Consider the following 18,796-nt stretch of genomic DNA (forward strand, 5'->3'; position numbering starts at 1 on the left):
CACCTCATGATCACTTTTCACCTTACTTGGGGTTCTTTCTCCCAGACTTGGAACACAGAAGGCCTAGAGAATTTAATATACAAGAGGGGATGTTTTCACCAGAGGGTATGCTAATGTTCTGTTCAGTCCTTATACAAATAATTTTGAGGTACTGTCTTAGGTGCCTGAGATTCACTGGTGAAGAAATTAGACACATCCATGCCCTCATACAGCCTGGACAACTTTCTTTTTTCCACAGTTTCCCTGGCTCTTCTCATATGCCATGTATTTATTTTTAATTGGAATATAATTGTCATATAACACTGTATTAGTTTTAGGTATACAACATAACAATTTGACATGGTATTTATTAAGAGATCACCTCAATAATTTAACATTCATCACCACACATAGTTACAAAATTTTCTTCTTGTGATGAGAACTTTTAAGATATACTCTCAGCAACTTTCAAATATACAATACAGTTATATGCATTTATTTTATAATCAAAGTATTTTCAAGAAATACATTTTTACACTAAGCTTTTGTTTAATGTACATACAATCACATATTACATGGTATAAAACATTGCAAACTGAAAGACAAGTATCCCTTCCTTAACTTCAGATTTCCCAGTTACCCTGAGAAAAAACATCCCTTATGTCTCAGTACCTAGATAAACACAGAATCATGTAAGACACCCTTACTTATCCAATGGTTAAGGGAAAGGGAAGAGGAAAGTGTTTGGAGTGAGTTGGGGCTTTTAGTTAGGTGACTGGAGACTGGGCTATCTTAGCACTATCAAGAGCAAAGACATACCTTAGGAGGATAGAGGGAGTGATATCAGACTGTAAGTATTGCTGAAGTACAAAATTTAGACTTTTACATCATTTTAATGGGTTTCCCAGGTGGTGCTGGGGGGTAAAGAACACACCTGCCGATGCAGGAGATGTCTGAGACAGGGGTTCGATCCCTGGGTCAGGAAGATCCTCTGGAGGAGGGCATGGCAACCCATTCCAGTATTCTTGCCTGGGGAATCCCAAGGACAGAGGAGCCTAGAGGGCTACAGTCCATAGGGTCGCAAAGAGTCAGACACGACTGAAGCAAGTGAGCACACATCATTTTAATAGAAATTTATTGAGAATAGATACACGTGTATGTGTAACTAAACTACTTTACTGTACACACGAAAACACCACAACGTAATCAGCTATCTTCCCATACAAACTAAAAAGTTAAAATAAAACACACCGCATGTTAGTCTAATGAAGATGAAGGCAAAGGCAGGGCAGAGCACACAGCTGGGACTATTACAGGTTCAAGCATGGCTAGCGTAGCTGTCTACAACCCTTCAGGGTCCTTTATGTAGGATAAACACACCACGACTGAGCAACTGAACAACAACAACAAAATGTAGAATAAGAACTACTTTCCTGTAGCGTGGGCCTCCCAAAGTTCTCTTTAGGGTTAGACTGAGGCTTCTCCATCCGTTAGTGATGCTGTCTTAGAGCCAGGGTCTCCTAACTCATTTCTACTGGGCTAGTATATTCCTCTCCTGTGCCCAGTTTCCCTGGTGTTGAGAGCTGACAGACACCTAGACAGTCCCCAGAGCCCTGCTCTGGGACAACCGGTATCTCCTTAGGACATCTATGGGCTTCGTCAGCCTCTGGGCAATGTGCATCTTGGTCCTGTTAATTCTCTTGCCGCTCCTTTACTCTCAGTCATTTACTGAGAGAGACCTAGGCCTCCTTCCATCACCCCATTATTAAGATGATAGCTCTCCCTTCCCAGCTCTGCTTCCAGTCAGGTGAAACATTGCAACAACCTGGCTATCATCAAAACCCCTCCCAACCTCCAAGGAAACTGCTGTCGGCCTGAAGTCTATTTGGTTAGACTGTCCGTCTGTTGCTCTTCCCAGGGCTTGTTGAAGGACTCTGCACACACTGGACGTTTCTATTCCGTTTTCTATTGGTCAAGAGCTTTCATTTTTTTCCTGTTTTGAGTATTGTGATCTCTCTACTGGCTCTCTCACAGCGGCCCCAGGCCACTGTCTCCTTTTTTTTCCCCCAAGAAGAGGAGCAGAGTTTATTGTCCACAGCATTCTTCTGCTTTATCCCACGGTCTTTGCTAAGGCTCAGCAGTAGCTTCTTGGGCAGGTCGATCCTCCTTAATATTAGCATCAGCCCCGATGGTAATGGCTACAGAACTAGTTCCTTCTCTGTCTCTCTAATTTCCCAGATTTTGAGTTGGTCTGCTCATTCTTGTCAGCACACTGGACCATCACTTTCCTTACTGACCCTCACAGAGGGACCAGAACTCCTTAGCAGAGTGTGGACTTTCCTCAGTAATTACATTATGATAGTACATATTTCTCTATACTTCAAAACATTATAAGGCCATAAAATATATAACTCCCACCCAGACTGAAAAGGTAGTTGTTCAGTCATAGGTGTACAAGATGGAATGAGGGTTAGTATCTGAGATTCAGAGTAGATAAAAGCCACAATTCCAGGAATTGGGAGTTCTACGTAAAACATAATTTATAAAATTAAGAAAAGAGACCAAATCTGAAACAAGAGTTGTTAATCTCACATATGATTCCTGAGCCAGGAATCAGTTAGATGGGCTTGACCCTTAAGTGTGTTCTGAAATGAAAAGAAACAGTTAAAATCTACTCCTGGCACTGAGAGCAGAGCTGGCATGGTAGGAGGCTATTTTACTTGGAGGGAATTCTGAAGCCCCCGCTAGTATTAATAGTAATATTTTCTTGCCTTCTGGGAAGGTTTAGAGAGACAAGAAAAGGTCAGTCAAAACTTGAAAAGGAAAGCATATAAAAACAGTTATATGGCATTTACTCTTTAATTAAAAATCTGTAGCACTTTTGTTGTCTGAGGTTGTCTTTGAAATGTTGACATCACACTGGACTTCATCAGATCTTTCAGGTTCTTGGAGTTCTACTCTGGAAAAATAGAGAAAAGAATTCGGTGAGATTTCACAGAGGAGCCGCTTTCTTTTTCTAGCTTTCAGCAGTGGAACAGAACATAGGAAGCAATGGCATTGCAATAGCAATGAGGAGAAATAAACTATTGATGAGATGTGCCATCCATGCTTCCTATTTACTCTCTCTGATTTTTGTCTGGGCCTGCCACTGCCCTTCGCTGGTTCCCTGGTGCCTTCCCTCTGTAGGCTCTTCCAGACTTTTTCTGAACTGGCTTTGACAAGGCAGCACAGCACCTGGGCTCCATCCAGGATTCCGAGACTCACAGTGGCTGGTATATCCAGGTGAGTGCAGGGCACACCGGAAGCAATGTACCCTGGGGTCATGACTGTGTCTCTTTTTGACTTAGGGTTGCTTTAATCTCATGACTGTGTGACTAGTGCCTCAATATTCTTGACAGCCCAGTTTCTCATGGTGGGTGGAGGTACAATCTGACTGCCTAATTTTGTGAAAAGGTGGATTGCCAGGAATCTTTGTGTATTCTTTCATGCATCCGTCCATTCTTTCAACAAATATCTATTTTAATAACCAAGATATGGAAACAACCTAAGTGTTCACTGATGATGGATAAAGAAATTGTCACACACACACACACACACACAGAGTAGACTATTACTCAGCCACAAAAAAGGAATGAAATCTTGCTATTTGTGACAAACATGGATGGCCCTTGAGGGTATCATGCTAAGTGAAATAAATCAAACAGAGAAAGACAAATACTGTATTATTTCACTTACATGTTGGAATATAAAAATTAAAGAAATAATTAAAAAATCAAGCTCTCAGATACAGAGAACAGACTGATGGTTGCTAGAGGTGGGGTTGGGGTAGGGAGGTGGGAGAAATGGTTTGTTTAAACTGAAATAAACTTTTTTTTTTTTTTAGTTTAAAAAGATTGCATTAAAAAACCCTGAAAACTTGAACCCCTTAAAAAAGAAAAAAAAGCACCTCACCAAATTCTACATTCCATAGCCCTCTGCTGCTGCTGCTAAGTCGCTTCAGTCGTGTCCGACTCTGTGCGACCCCATAGATGGCAGCCCACCACGCTCTCCCGTCATATGTGAACAAGAGATAATGTAAAGGAAAGGATATACACATTTCTCCCTATGCCATGTTTAGGGTTACTTAAGTGCTATTCTTATTTGGATTTGATTAGGTAAAGTATCTAGAAAGAAAGCTAAATAAGTGAAAAATAAATATAAATCAAACAAACTTAAAATTGTTGCTCAGCTGAAAGCAAACGTAAGAGAGACTAAAACTCTGATGAACAATGTTTATTTTTCCACAAAACTTTCAACATGCTATATACTCATCAAACCATTAGATTGTAAATTCTGTAAATAAGTCCCATCATCTTTCAATGAATATTCACCATGAAAATTACAACTACTGAAAACTGTTAGTATTATTAAAAAGCTACTTTCTATAGATTAAAGTATATTTGCTGTTTCAATTTCACAGTTAAAAAAATTATTGATTACCTACTATACTATATGACAGACACTCTGCTAGGTTCTGGCAGCACAGTGATGACCTTCACTGATATATTCCCTGCCCTCTGTACAGTTTAATTTGGTTAAGTTTATAGAGTTTAGTCTTATAATTATACTAATATATAAGTATACCCTGGTGTTATAAAGAAAAAGCACAGGGATTCATAAGATACTATAACAAGATGACATAATCTAGTTTGGGAAGGGTTTTTAAGAAAGTGCAGCTTAAGCCAAGATCTGAAGAATGAGGTGAAGAAGTGGCAAAGAACATTCCAAGCAGAGGGCACAGCAGATGCAAAGACATTGATGCTAAAGGGTACCTATTATCACTTCTCACTTATGTATTTATTCATTCCACAAATGTAGGACACCCACTGGTCCAGGCATTGTGCTAGGTACTGGGGTTGCCATGGTGAATAAAATGCATTCTATGCTTATCACATCAGACCCTTTTGGTATTATTTTTTTCCTTGAGCACGACTGAGCTTGCCATGCCCCTTGGGCATTGTATACAGGGCACACTGCCATCCAGTTATAGCCAGGATGTTTTTCTCTAAGTTCAAACTAGTCTCACTTTCCTTTTCCTCTCCATATAAGCTGAGGTCCCAGCATGCCTCATACCATGCCTAATTAAATTATAGACCCTCTGGGGATTGTACCTCTTTCAACAATGTTGTAGGGTCAGAACTCACTTTTTCTCAGTCTGTTCACTCTCTTTCCCCTCCACTTTGATGATTTCTGAAAGAGACAAAAACAACTTCAGAAAACGTATTCCCACAGATACTAAAAGAAAAGTTTGAAGAGGCTCCTAAGTCCTAGGACCCAGAGAGAAATTGTTGTTGCCATGTATGTGGAATAGTCGCTTCCTCGATGAAATTTCATGGGGACTGAGAAGGAGCTTCTTTCATCCCAAAAGTAAATGCCTTCTTTTGCTCATTATGCCTTAAGTTCTAACACTGGGAATAGGTTTTACTTATAGCTCTATTCTTTACTAAAATAAAAATGCTACTGAGAGGTGTACCACATATAGTTTTAGCAAACATTTAACAATGGGGAAAAAAAGTTTCCAGTCCTTTTCTGAAAGTAAGGTTTGGAAGGAGGAGGAAAAGGAAATATTGAATATGTTGACACCTTACTGGGTTATCCGACTGGTGCTACTAAATAATACACAATATTGCATGGACAGGATCAAGTGGGAAATCTCTAGTGAGCTAGACCTCCCAAAGCCTGAGTTACTACTGGCGTGGCCTTACTACTGATGCAGCTTAGGGAGAAAATTTCTCTGGGTTGACAGTTGTGATGGTGCTATTATCCCACTGAGAATCTTACAGCAGGGGTTGTTAACCCAGGGGTCCATGGAACAACTTAGAGATCACAGCAGTCCTTTCAACAGTCCTGATGGTTTTGAACACTTCCTATCTTTAGTGATTCTGTTTATGTGCGTAGGTTTGAAAATAATCAGCTTTATTGAGATAAAATACACAGTAAAATCCAATCATTTTCCATACAGATTTTACTGAGTCTAACAAATGTATGCAGTCATGTAACTACCACTATAACCAAAATATAGAACATTTATATAAGCCCAAAGAGTGCCCTCTAGCCCTTTTCAATCAATTTCTTTCTCCCACCCATCCCCTCCAACCACTGATCTGCTTAATGCCACAATAGTTTTGCTTTATTCTAGGATTTCATAGAAGTACAATCATATAATGTATAGTCTTTTCGTGCCTAGTATCTTTCACATAGCATAATACTTTTGAAATTTATTCATGCTGTTTCATGTTACCAGTAGTAACACTCCTTTCTATAGCTCAGAGATATTTCCTTGTATGTATATGCTACCATTTGTTTATCCATTCACCAACTGTAAAAATTCAGGATGCCAGGTTTTCAGTATTATGAAAAAAGCTACTATGGACACGTGTGTGTGTGTGTGTGTGTGTGTGTGTGTGTGTGTAGACATATGTCTTTATTTCTCATAGATAACTACCTAGGATTGCTGGGTTGTATAGAAGAACATGAGAATTTCATTTGCTTTATATCCTCTCCAACACCTGATATTTATCAGTCTTTTTAATTTTAGCCATGTTAGTGGGTATATGGTGGTAGTTCATTGTGGTTTGAATTTGTGTTTCCTCAATGACTAATGACATTGTGACTGTGTGACTGCTGCTTATTGGCCACTTGTATATCTTTTTATGTGAAGTATTTATTCAAATCTGTTGCTTTGTCACTTTAGTTATATGAATTATCTTATTGAATAGTATCACACAATCATATATTCCGACTATAAGTTCTTTATTATATGTATGTTTTGCAAGCATTTTGTCATAGTCTGTGACTTGACTTTTCATTTTCTTAATTAAAGTCAAAGGGTGAAATTTTTAATTTTGATGAAGTTCAGTTTACCAATCTTATCTTTTTATAATACAATTTGTGCTTACTCTGTCCTAAGATTTGCCTAACCTGCTGCTGCTGTCGCTTCAGTCGTGTCCGACTCTGTGTGACCCCAAAGATGGCAGCCCACCAGACTCCCCCATCCCTGGGATTCTCCAGGCAAGAACACTGGAGTGGGTTGCCATTTCCTTCTCCAATGCATGAAAGTGAAAAGTGAAAGTGAAGTCACTCAGTCGTGTCCGACTCCTAGCAACCCCATGGACTGCAGCCTACCAGGCTCCTCCGCCCATGGGATTTTCCAGGCAAGAGTACTGGAGTGGGGTGCCATTGCCTTCTCCTTGCCTAACCTAAGCTCACATAATTCTTCTTCTATGTTTTCTTTCAAACGTCTTTTAATTGTAGCTCTTATTTTAGGTTTATGATCCACTTTGAGATATTTTTTGGGTGTCCAGGTTCACAGTTTACCATGTGGATACCTAACTGACCCAATACCATTGTTGAAAAAACTATCCTTTCAGCATGGAATTAACTTGGCACTTTTGTCAAAATCAGTTGACAAAATCATGTGAGTTTATTTTTTGACTTTCTGTTTTGTTCCATTGGTTGATTTGCCTGTTCTTTCATCAATGTCACACCATCTTGACTCCTATAGATGTAAAATAAATCTTGAAATTAGGTAGTATAAGTCTTCCAGCTTTGTTCTCATGTTTCATAATTATTTTGGCAATTGTAGATCCTTTGCATTTCCATATAACTTTTAGAATAAGCTTTTTCATTTCTACAAAAGAGCCTGCCAGGATTTTGATATTGCCTTGAAACCAAATACCAACTTGAGAGAATTGGTATCTTAATAGCTAGTCTTGTAAACCATGAACATTGCATAATTCTCCATTTATTTAGATCTACTTTAATTTCTGTCAGCAGTAATGTTTTTTAGTTTTCACTATATATATATATATATATATGGAGAAGGCAATGACACCCCACTCTAGTACTTTTGCCTGGAAAATCTCGTGGACGGAGAAGCCCGGTGGGCTGCAGTCCATGGGGTCGCTAGAGTTGGGCACGACTGAGCGACTTCACTTTCACTTTTCACTTTCGTGCATTGGAGAAGGAAATGGCAACCCACTCCAGTGTTCTTGCCTGGAGAGTCCCAGGGACGGGGGAGCCTGGTGGGCTGCCGTCTATGGGGTCACACAGAGTCGGACACGACTGAAGCAACTTAGCAGCATATATATATATATATATATATATATATATATATATATATATAGGTATCTAGTATATATATATACCTATATAGGTATCTAGTATATATATATATACCTATATATATATATATATAGGTATCTAGTACTTTTTAAAAAAAATTTATTCCAAAGCCTTTAATATTATTTGATACTACCTTAATTGGTATTAAAAATTTCAATGTACAATTGTTTGTTGTTAGTATATAGAAAAACAATTGATTTCGTGTATTGACCTTGTATCCTGTGACTTAGCTACATTCAATCAGTTCTAATAGCTTTTAATGGATTCCTTAGGCTTTTCTATAAACATACTCATTTTACCTGCAAAAAAAAAGCCAGTTTTACCTCTTTCTTTGCAATGTGTATGCCTTTCATTTCTTTTTCTAGAGTTGTAACACTGGCTAGGACTTCAGCACAGTGTTGAACAAAAGCAGGGAGAGTGACACACTTGCCTTATTCCTAATCTTAGGTGAAAGCAGTCTTTTATCATTAAATATAATGCTAAAAAAAGATTTTGGTAGATGTCCTTTAATTTCAATTCAAGAGCATTCCTACTTTTATGGGAGTTTATCTTTCTTTTTAAAAATTATGAATGTGTATTAATTTTCCCAAATGCTTTTTCTGTATCTATTGATACATATTTGGTAGGTATCCCATGATTTCTCTTTTTAGTTTTTCAATATGTTGAATTTTATTGCTTGTTATTTGGATGTTGAACTTACCTTATATTATTAGAATAAATCCCACTTAATCATGTTGTCTAATATTTTCATACATTGCTAAATTTCATTGCTAATTTTGTTGAGCATTTTGGCATCTATGTTCACAAGGGACATGTGTGGTTTTCTAGTCTTGTAATGTCTTTTTCTAGTTTTGCTTGGTATTAGGGCTCCCCCTGCCTTCAGAGGAGCCTAGAAACTGACTCCAGCCAGTAAGTTGTAGACAATCATAGGGCTCACCTCATCTTTTCCCTTCTCTTAGGGACTACAGTTTTCTGTAGCCTGTTGTCCAATGTCTGAAAACAGTTGTCACATATATTCAGTCTGATTCTAGTTGTTTACTGCAGGAGGGCAATTTCTGTAGCAGTTAATCCTTCATGGGAGGAGAGAGAAGTCTGTGTCTTCTATATAATTTTAAAAGAGATCTTTATTTTAAGAAAAAGAAGCTATTTCCTTCTACATTCTTATAACCTTTGTCATTAAGATGTCCTTTAGAGCCTCAGTTAAGTATGATCTTGTACCCTATGGCAGTTTTTTGATATTTAAAGGCAGCACTTGTGTATTCCTCAAGGCTTTTTGTCTTGGCTGAGCATGCACAGTTATTTCAGTTATTTCTTATTTGACTGATCTTCCAGATACTTTATAAATCTAGTTAGGTTCTATTTTTGTCAAAGTTCTCTTAAAAATAACAGTGCTTATAGCTGAATATAGTACTTCAGGATATCTGTACACTAACACAAATAATTATATTATCCTTTCATACTCATGACAAAATCACCACCATTTTTAAAAAGGCTTGTTTTAAAATGAAAGCAGCAATAAGAAGACGGATTCTAAACTTTTGGATTTGATTACAAGTTTAGCATTTTGAAGGATAGATATGATGAGTTCTCCTGGTTTCATTTTTTAAGCTCTGTGAAAGTTTCTGTTTAAATGGTGATTAAAAATGATTTATTTTGGAAAATACATTTGTCCTTTAAGAAATCATTCTTGAAAGAGCTGAAACTGTCCCAGATTTGGTGGAGGGGGCAAGTTATAAAAACTGGAGGTTGCTAAGCACTATTATAATACAAATTTTAGTCACACAAGACACAAATGAGGAAGTAAAACTTTAGAAGGAGCTATTTTAGTCTTTCTCCCCAATAGGTAAGCTGACAGGGTAACTTCTGATTGGGAAAAGACAGTAATTTAAGGTTGCAATTTCTCATGCCTTCACTGCCCTATTTGACAAAACCAAAATAGAGAAGAAGGATAAGAAACCAGCTAGAACAACCATGGTCTTTCCCTTTTATTCATTTAACAACCTAAAAAGGGTAAATATGTATGGCCAAGGAAGAGAAAAACTGGAATTACCAAAAAAACACTGGAAAGGACTTTTGACACCAAGTTAGTCAGTTGGAGAGCTGTGTACTCTGAGCAAAGGAATATTGGATTAGGAGGAAGCTGCATTGTTGGAGAAATTTCTACTCATCAGTAAGCTTGTTTCTCTGTGGATAGGTCATGACTGTTTCCATACTTATTGGCAGAATCTTGTCCCTTGTGGACTGAGATTCCCATTTCCTTGCTTGCTTTCATGGCCAAGCTGAGGACCGTTTCCAGTTTCTAGAGGCCGTCCACATTTCTTGGCTCAGGGCCCCTTCCTCTAGCCTCAAGAGCAGCAATGGTGGGTTGAGCTTGTCTCAAGCTTTGGCTCTCTCCTTCCATTTTATCTTTCTAATCCAGATGGGAAAGTTTCTCTGATTCACATGATTAGATTGGGTCTACCTGGATAAGCCAGAATAATCCCATCATTTTGAAGTCAGTATACTAATCATATATGAAAAATCTCTTTTTCCATGTAAGATAACTTATTATAGATTCTGGGGTATATGAGATGGATATCTTGTTGGTGGCATTATTCTGCCTATCATACAGCCAACGCCAAGGGTATCCACAAGCAAGTGCAGACATTGCTAAAGTTATAGAACCCACTTTTACAGACATCTCATATCTATGTGGCCTGGTTCCTTAGTATCTCTCCCTTCTCCAGTGATATCAAGGCTATTCTCTTTGACCAAATTTGCTGGCACAGGTGACTATCTGACCAAACGATGTTTCCTACCAGTATTCTCTGTCATATTCTTGAGAGGCTTGTGTACATACTATGCTCTCTCTTGTGGTTTTCTGCCCTTTAACACTCATATCTCAATCTGACCATCTCAAATGCAACAGATAGCTTCTTGAACATCCTCCCAACACTCTCATATGTACAGACACGTCCCCTTTAACTTCCTTATCTAGTCTCCTGAATTTTTCTGACTGCTTATTAGGTGAAGAAACATTTTTACTTGCCTTTCCTCCTCCCTTTGCTTTGTTTCATTTGTAAGCTCATTGCGTGTGGGTTCTCAGTCACTAAATCATGACCAACTCTCTGTGATCCTATGGACTGTAGCTGGCCAGGCTCCTCTGTCTGTGGGACCTTTCTCGGACATTTCCTCTTGCAGGAAACCTTCCCGACCCAGGGATCGAACTCATGTCTCCAGCATCTTCTGCACTGCAGGTGGATTTTTACAACTGAGCCACCTGGGAAGCCTGCATAAGCTAATCATTCCATTGCAAAAGCAAATTTAGGAAACAGCTTGTTTCCAAGCAGAAGGTTGCATCTGCACATTTACCTAAATCTAAATGGCAATGAGATTGAGAGAGAAATAGAAGTTAAAAACTCTCACTTTGAAAAGTCAAAGCCTGGGCAAACATGATACATCTGTAATCTGACCCTGTGCTGTGAATTTTACACTTTTATATCACAGAAATCTCTCAGTACACTCTGTGCTTTGGCAGTTTGAATGGCTCTGCTATTTGCCTTGTGTCAATGTATTGAAATTGGAATATCACTTCCAAATTTACTATTTTTGGAATACAACAGGATGAAATGAATGACTACTAATGTCATCTATTTATTTTCTTAAAATCTGTACCTGCAATCTTAAGATGCTGACCAGAAGCATTACTTATCTTGTGCTTTTTACCATAAATGAGTGAGGAGGTTTTACCTTAATTATTAGCACCAACCAAACTTTTACTGGAGGGAATTAGTGAGATAAAGCCCAACTTTATCTTACAACATCATCCAAACCAGCCCTAATCACAAACAGGCATGGAATTCTTATAAAGGCAGGGACCACTTTGCCCACATTAAACACAGGACATTTTTACAACAGAAATCAATGAGGAGGCTACTCAATGCAGTGCTGTTTACAATAGAAAACCTATAGGAGCAACCCAAATGTCCAACAGAAAGGACTCAGTTAAATCAATTAAGGTGTATCCACATAATGGAGTATGTTGGAGCCATTTTGAAAGATGCTACAGAATAATACTTAGTGGCACTAAAAATTTTCTTCCTACATTTAGTATAAAACAGTTTGAAAACAGTATGTTACATTATCCAAACTGTGAAAAACAGTCTTCATAATACTATCCCATTTGTGGAAAAATAACAGATTAATATACAGAAAAATCTGGAAGATACACAGTAAAATGTCTGCATAATCTTTTTTTTCTTATTAGTGGAAATTTAGGCAATTTTTATGTTCAGTGTATGTGGTAATGGATATGTCATACTTGGTAATCATTAAGAATTAATATTATATTTTAAAATCAGCAGGGCATAATTCATCTAACTTACTTCTTAGGAAACCAAGACTTTTAATAGATGAGAAGGAAAATCTTATGGTCATCTAATCCTCCCCTTCTCCCACCAAACATCCTTGCTTGAACACCATCAGGTCCATAATCATGAATGTTTAGGAGTGTTTCCACCCTTTTACTTTGTTGAATTCTCACAGTGACCTCATGAAGTAGGTAAACCAAGGAATAATTAGCTTTGTCTGGAAATGAGGAGTACATTTGTAAACCTTAGATTAGAAACATTGCCTTTCCTGGAAACCCAGAGCCACCTTATCGGCTCTTACTCCCATCTATATGGGCTCCAGACCCTGGGAGAATCTTTTCCTCCAAACACTTGCTGACTCTTTGCCAGCCTGGGCTCAGCCAGGGAGCTCCAGAAGGCAGCTGATCGGAAAACAGCTGCAAAGTGGCAATCTGCAGAGAGGACAAGCACTGACTCACCACATTCATTAGAGGGGCCAGGCTGCTTCGTCTTCCTTTTCTTTAGTATTACAAACACCGTCCCACACACAATGAACACTACAAGTAGAGCCGCAATCCAGAGGATGTGGTCTGGGACAGGGGGGCTTGGCACAGGTGACTTTGCATCTAAAAATGAACCCAAGTTTGCAATCAGCCAGGAAGGTTGATTATGAAAGTTTTATAATTACTGCTCTTCTCTTTCTTTACATGCCAGTATCTCCTCAGGGCTCTACTGCCAGACGAGCCTGAAACTCACATGATTTGGGCGATAGAGAATCCTAGTCTCAGGGCTTCAGCAGCTGACTGAGAACCAAGCCAGTGACTCTGATCCATTGCCTGGACTAGCTGTTTTGCCTTCCCTTCCCAGAGGCTGGGATGACAATGACCCTGATCTAGAAGAGGGTCAACTTGGCCCTTGGTTGTGGAATCTGGGCAATGTATGTGCACGGAGGCTCTGAAGATACGGTCAGCTGGGCAGCATCCTGCTTCTCAACCCCCTCCTGAATTTTCCCTTAGAATAAGTCCTCTGTCCAATATCATCTGAGTATCAGGCTCCAGACACTTCTCACCCCGACAAACATAACAGCCTCCTCACAGGCCTCCAGTCTCCACGTTTATTTGTTTTTCCCCCTGATGTCACAGTGGACTTTCTCAGCATGGCTTTCAACATGTCCCACCTACTGGTAAACCTTTGATATTTCTTAATGCCCTGAGGAATCAGGGTCAGAATCAGCTCCTGAGAAATCAGGACTTACTTCCTTGCTCATGGATGCCTAAAGTTCCAAGAAGTTAGTAAAATAGACTTTGGGGAGGAGAAATAGAGCTTAGTGGCCCATTTTATAGACATTTATGAGAACAGGTCTGGTAGTTAATCTCAACTAATAGAAGACTAGGACCAGTTGACCTCCCATTAGCTTAGGGGCAGTTTGTGGACCTATATCATGTTCTTGGGACCTTAAGAAAAGGAGTTGTTGGCACTGCAGGTCACATTCAATACTTTTTGAGTCTGTCCCAGTTTAACCTCACTTGAGCCTGTCTGGCATCCCAGTAAAGGAGGGTAACACTTGTTGTCATGGAGGCTGCCACCTTTGGATACCCCAAAAATGTTCCTTGATGTGGGCCTAACCTATCTCTGATCTAGCCAGAGACTAGGGACCCAGAGAGGCAAGCCCCATCTCCCTGAGGTAGCTGGAGCTAAAACATTTCTGAAGATGGTGGCAGTGAGGAACGTTCTGGTAGCAGCTGAGAAGCAGCAGAAAGGTGAGCCATGATGAGGCTGTAGTGGTAGAAGGACCCTGTACCTGTGGGAGTCGTGGCAGAGAGCCGCAGGGGGTTTCATCTTTGGTGATTGGTGGCAGCTCCAAGAAGTTGCCAAATCTCAGGACAGTGTGGGAGAAGCTTCTATCAGCCCAAGAGAGGCTACAGTAGAAGCAACCAGGACAGGCAGGGTGACCATGCCATTTACTTAACTGTTAAGAGTCAGAGGCGAACAGAAGGAAATCAGCATCAGGAGAGAGGACTGGCCTACTGGTACAGCTAAGCTGGCTGGTAGGGGTGGGCTCCAGGGGGTACAGTGGTTAAGAATCCGCCTGCCAATGCAAGGAACATGGGTTTGATTCCTGGTCCAGGAAGATTCCACATGCCTTGGAGCAACTAAGCCCATGTGCCGTAACTACTGAGTCCCCACTCTAGGGGCCACATCCACAGCTGAAGCCCATGTGCCTAGAGCCCCTGCACCTCAAGGAAGAGTAGCCCCCGTGTGCCTCGACAAAGACCAAGCGCCACCCAAATTCAATATATACATATAAATAGAATGCATCTTGAGGCCAAGTTACATTTAAACAATGAGGCACCAGGAAAGGGGAGCTGTCACAGACAGAGAATGGAGCAAGGAACTGGAGGGATGCTTAGGAGGGGGCAAGCCAAGGGGCCAGAGCTGGAGAAGGGGCCAGGACAAGCAGAAGGCAGATGGGTGGGGGGAGGGGTTGGGACTGGAATAAGCAGTGTTGAAGGCAGTGTGGGTGCAGACTGCCTTTATTTCAGAAGAATTTTTCAGTTACCGCTCCTCAGAAGTAGAGCCTCAAATGGGGCTGTATTCCAGGGCAAAGCCAGGAATTTAAGATAGCAGGCTCCTATTAGTGGGCACTGCTGAGTTTCAGCCCTTTCCTCCAGCGGGACTGGTCCCATACTACACCATCAACATGCCACAAACATTTCTGCTTCTGAGTGTTTCCTTGACACATGTGTACTGATGGCCACCATTACCTGTGCCCATTGGCAGGTACTACTAATTGACTGTGGCCCTCTAACCACCCAAGTCTGCATGCTGTTTCAGAATTTTCAGAAGCCACCACAAGTACCTGTCATCTCTTTACCACACTTATTCAGCCCAGTTTTTTCTGTTATGGTAATATAATATCCCATTTCCTTTAGGAAGCCTTCAATGACCCTCAAGGAACTTGCCTATCTCTGAATGCCTGTAAACCTTATTGTCAGTCACTCTTGTTTTTAAATTTAGTTGTATATTTCTATAGGATATAATTTAGATTTCAATTCAGTCTTTTTAAATCCAGTTTACCATGTATGTATATCATGGGGTTCTGGTTCTATGAGAAGGTCCCTGAGAGCAGAGAGTATGTTTTATACTTTTTGGTTTTCTCCTCTGCCACCAACAATGTCTAGAATGGTCCTGTATTCATAACATGTATGTATGCACATGTGTGTGTTTTAATGAATGAGAGAATTCTAGCTTAGAGAAGTGCTGCATTTTCTGACCTAAACTTCAAAGTCTTCTATCAAAAGGCAGCCCAAAACACCAGGCCAGTGTCAGGGCTAAGAATTTGCGTCCTCAAGTGCACCATAGGTTCATAGCCTCCTGGACCTTTTAACAGTCAGATGAAACAGGAGCTGTCTATCTAGGTCCTTCCTTACAGTATCCTAAAATGGCCCAGTTGGAGGCTTCCTGGCAAGCAGGGGACATTGGATGATCTCCTTACCCATCTGTGTATTAGACCTGATAAACAGAACAGTCTGGGGAAGCAAGCTTACCTATATTGTAAGGTGGGGATAAAATTATCTTCGTTGGCTCAAGTTGCAGGACACAGAAGATGCTCACATTTGTTTCAGGTGGGATGGGAAAAGACACGCTGATAGAAACATTGTACAGTTCTGTGATATTATTTTGAGATTTCTTCATGACAGCATCATAGTTGCTAGTTGAATTTTTAGTGTTTAGCCTCACATACATCTTCTGAGGTTCTGGGTAACCTTGTGTAGATGAGCAGGTCAAATTGATGATGTTAGACTTTTCTGTTTGGTTAGCAATTAGTCTTATTTCTGGTTGACTGAAGTTAGCTGAAAGCAGAATAGAGATACAAAAAAAGAAAGAAAGAAATCAGTTTAAATTTGAGGTATCTGGAATGGAATAGCAGATAACTAGGTACCCTGGGAACTCACTGGGAGTATGCTTGGCAGCCTTAGGGTGTGTAAATTGTGGGCCTTGGCCCATGGTGAGAGCGACGTAATGATGCCACATTTATTTTCAGGAATGGAGTTCGGGGCCACCATACTTCCTGCTTACCCCAGTCAAGGAGGTGCTCTCTGAGCCACAGGAGGGCTAGCCCCTTCTGCCAGCCAAATCCCTTACTCTCCTTCTCTAATCACTAGGTACTGTGCAGGTTCTACATACTAACTCATAGTTGACTGTATTGTTTCTATAATTTCAGTGATTTGTGTCCTATCTTTACAAGTTTTGCTCTATCAACCTACTACTTAAGCATTCTGCTTGTATGTGATGTGGCAATAGAAGGTAGACTGCCAAGGTGTTGCCTACTTTAAACCTCATTAACAATAGTTATTCTGGATCTAGTAATTCTGCACCTGGGTATCTATCCAGATAGAGAATTACACAAAAACTTGTACATGAATGTTTATAGCCCTTCTCTTCATAATAGCCCCCAAATGAAAACAACCCAATGTCTTTCTATGGGTTGAATGGATAAACAAAAATGTTACTATTCACAGTAACAAGGAACAGACTTTTTATACATGTGACAACTTGGATGACTCTCAAAGGCATTATGTTAAATAAAAGAAGCTGGTCTTAAAAGATTACATACTGTATGACTTCATTTATGTGATAGTCACAAAAGATAAGTCTGTAGGATACAAAACAGGGGTTATGGGTTTAGAGAGCGTATGATTAGAAGAGCATAGCATGGGGAAATTGTTTTTTAGGGTGCTGAAAATGATTTGTATCCTGTTTATATTGCTGGTTACTGACCTCTGGTGGCTCAGATGTTAAAGAATCTGCCCGCAATGCAGGAGACCCAGATTAGATCCCTGGGTCAGGAGATCCCCCAGAGAAGGAAATGGCAACCCACTCCAGTATTCTTGTCCAGAGAATCCCGTGGACAGAAGAGTCCAAGGGGTCACAAAGAGTCGAACACGACTGAACGCCTAACACTTTCAGTTTCTTTGTATTGCTGGTTACGTATATCTGTACCTAAGAAAATGATTAATTTTACTGAATTTTAATTTTTAAAATTCTGTAGTGACATTTAGGTTTTTTCAAGGCCTGGAAAAATAGAGGAGCTGGTTTGTCAGCTTTTGGATTGTGTGCCTTGGGTTATTTCCCTCCTGTCTTCTGGGCTCATGATTAGGCAATAGCAAGTTGTAAGCAACCTCCAGGAGACTGAAGGGAAATCCCCAATTAGCCAGCTGTCACCCTTGCAAAGAGTTCCAGGCAAAGATTTAGTGGGTGAGAAATCTTGGACTAAAAGAAAAAACGAATGTAAAAGAAATTGGAGACCTATATGGTTCATATAAACTTAATAATGTCCAAATCACCCATGGTTTTCACTTAGCTGCATTTCCTTGGCTTAGTTAGCTCTAGCTGGTCCCTAAAGCAGATTCTTACAGATCCTTCAGAAGTAAACCATAAAAAGTATGAAGGATCTTTAGTTTCCTACTCCCAAGCCCTGCATTCCCCTCAGGTGGGTTTCCCAGAACAGGCTGTCCTCTGCCTCTCTCGAGGTACCCCCTTCCCCGCCTACTGCAGTCTCATCTGAGAAGGCCGGGGATCTGAACACACCATTGACTACATACCCAGCACTATCAGGTCAGAACTCATCTGGTGGATGGAAACCAGTCCTTGGGACCTTCTATGATGGATGAAACATTGATACGAGCCTGTGTCTTTGATTTGAACGTTGTGGAGTCTCAAGGTCCAACTGTCCTGGTCAAAGCTTGTGCGGCCTATATACTTGGGATGAACATTATTGGGCTTCTCTTGGCCTTTGAATAGCTCATAGAGAACCAACTTATTCTGATCCTGCCAAAATATCACCAGTTCGTCCAGGCTAAGGTTTTGGGTGTTTGGAAAGTGGCACGGCAGTTCTCCAGTCTCGTTGAAGAAGGCATGACTTTTCAAGGAAGCAGCACCTGAAAAGGGAACGGTGGAAACTGGGGAAGGAGAAACAAGAGGGAAAAATAAAAATCCCAGAAACTCCATCTCTCTTTATACAATACCCAGTTGCTATCTTCTCAGTAACCATCTTGAAGAAGTAGATATTAAACTTTGGAACAGTGCATACCCACTGGTATGTGGAGAAAGGAAGGGGTTTTTGTCCTCATTCTACTGCTAACTGGTTAGCTTTGTGCAAACTGCAACTCCTATGGAGTTTTCTTATCTGTTTAATGAGTGAGTTGACTAAACATTCTAAGGTTTCTTCCATTACTGTGGTTCTGTGAATTTAAATGCCAGAACAGGAAAACCAGCAGAATTATATAACTCATTCACCCATTGGTTACCTTCCTGTAATCTGA

General features: G+C 40.2%; 1 protein-coding gene across 7 annotated transcripts in view; it reads right to left on the reverse strand.

Moving 5' to 3' along the window:
- Window positions 1-1,097: 1,097 nt before the first annotated feature.
- Window positions 1,098-18,796, reverse strand: part of CD86 (CD86 molecule) — a 63,419-nt gene continuing 45,720 nt past the window's right edge. The window contains exons 3-8 of one of the 7 annotated variants that reach the window (XM_040250570.1): window positions 18,077-18,433; window positions 16,019-16,324; window positions 12,950-13,096; window positions 5,163-5,208; window positions 3,931-4,023; window positions 1,098-2,938 (exon numbers count right to left, since the gene is read on the reverse strand). In XM_040250570.1, the coding sequence (XP_040106504.1) occupies window positions 3,966-4,023; window positions 5,163-5,208; window positions 12,950-13,096; window positions 16,019-16,324; window positions 18,077-18,433 (914 nt within the window). In that variant the 3' untranslated portion in view covers window positions 1,098-2,938; window positions 3,931-3,965. Of the gene's footprint in view, window positions 2,939-3,930; window positions 5,209-12,949; window positions 13,097-16,018; window positions 16,325-18,076; window positions 18,434-18,796 lie in introns of all 7 variants that reach the window. The other 6 variants (XR_005722918.1, XM_040250559.1, XM_040250598.1 and 3 more) reach the window with 6 other exon arrangements.

Source organism: Oryx dammah, unplaced genomic scaffold (assembly GCF_014754425.2).
Source record: "Oryx dammah isolate SB20612 unplaced genomic scaffold, SCBI_Odam_1.1 HiC_scaffold_2, whole genome shotgun sequence".
NCBI lineage: Eukaryota > Metazoa > Chordata > Mammalia > Artiodactyla > Bovidae > Oryx > Oryx dammah.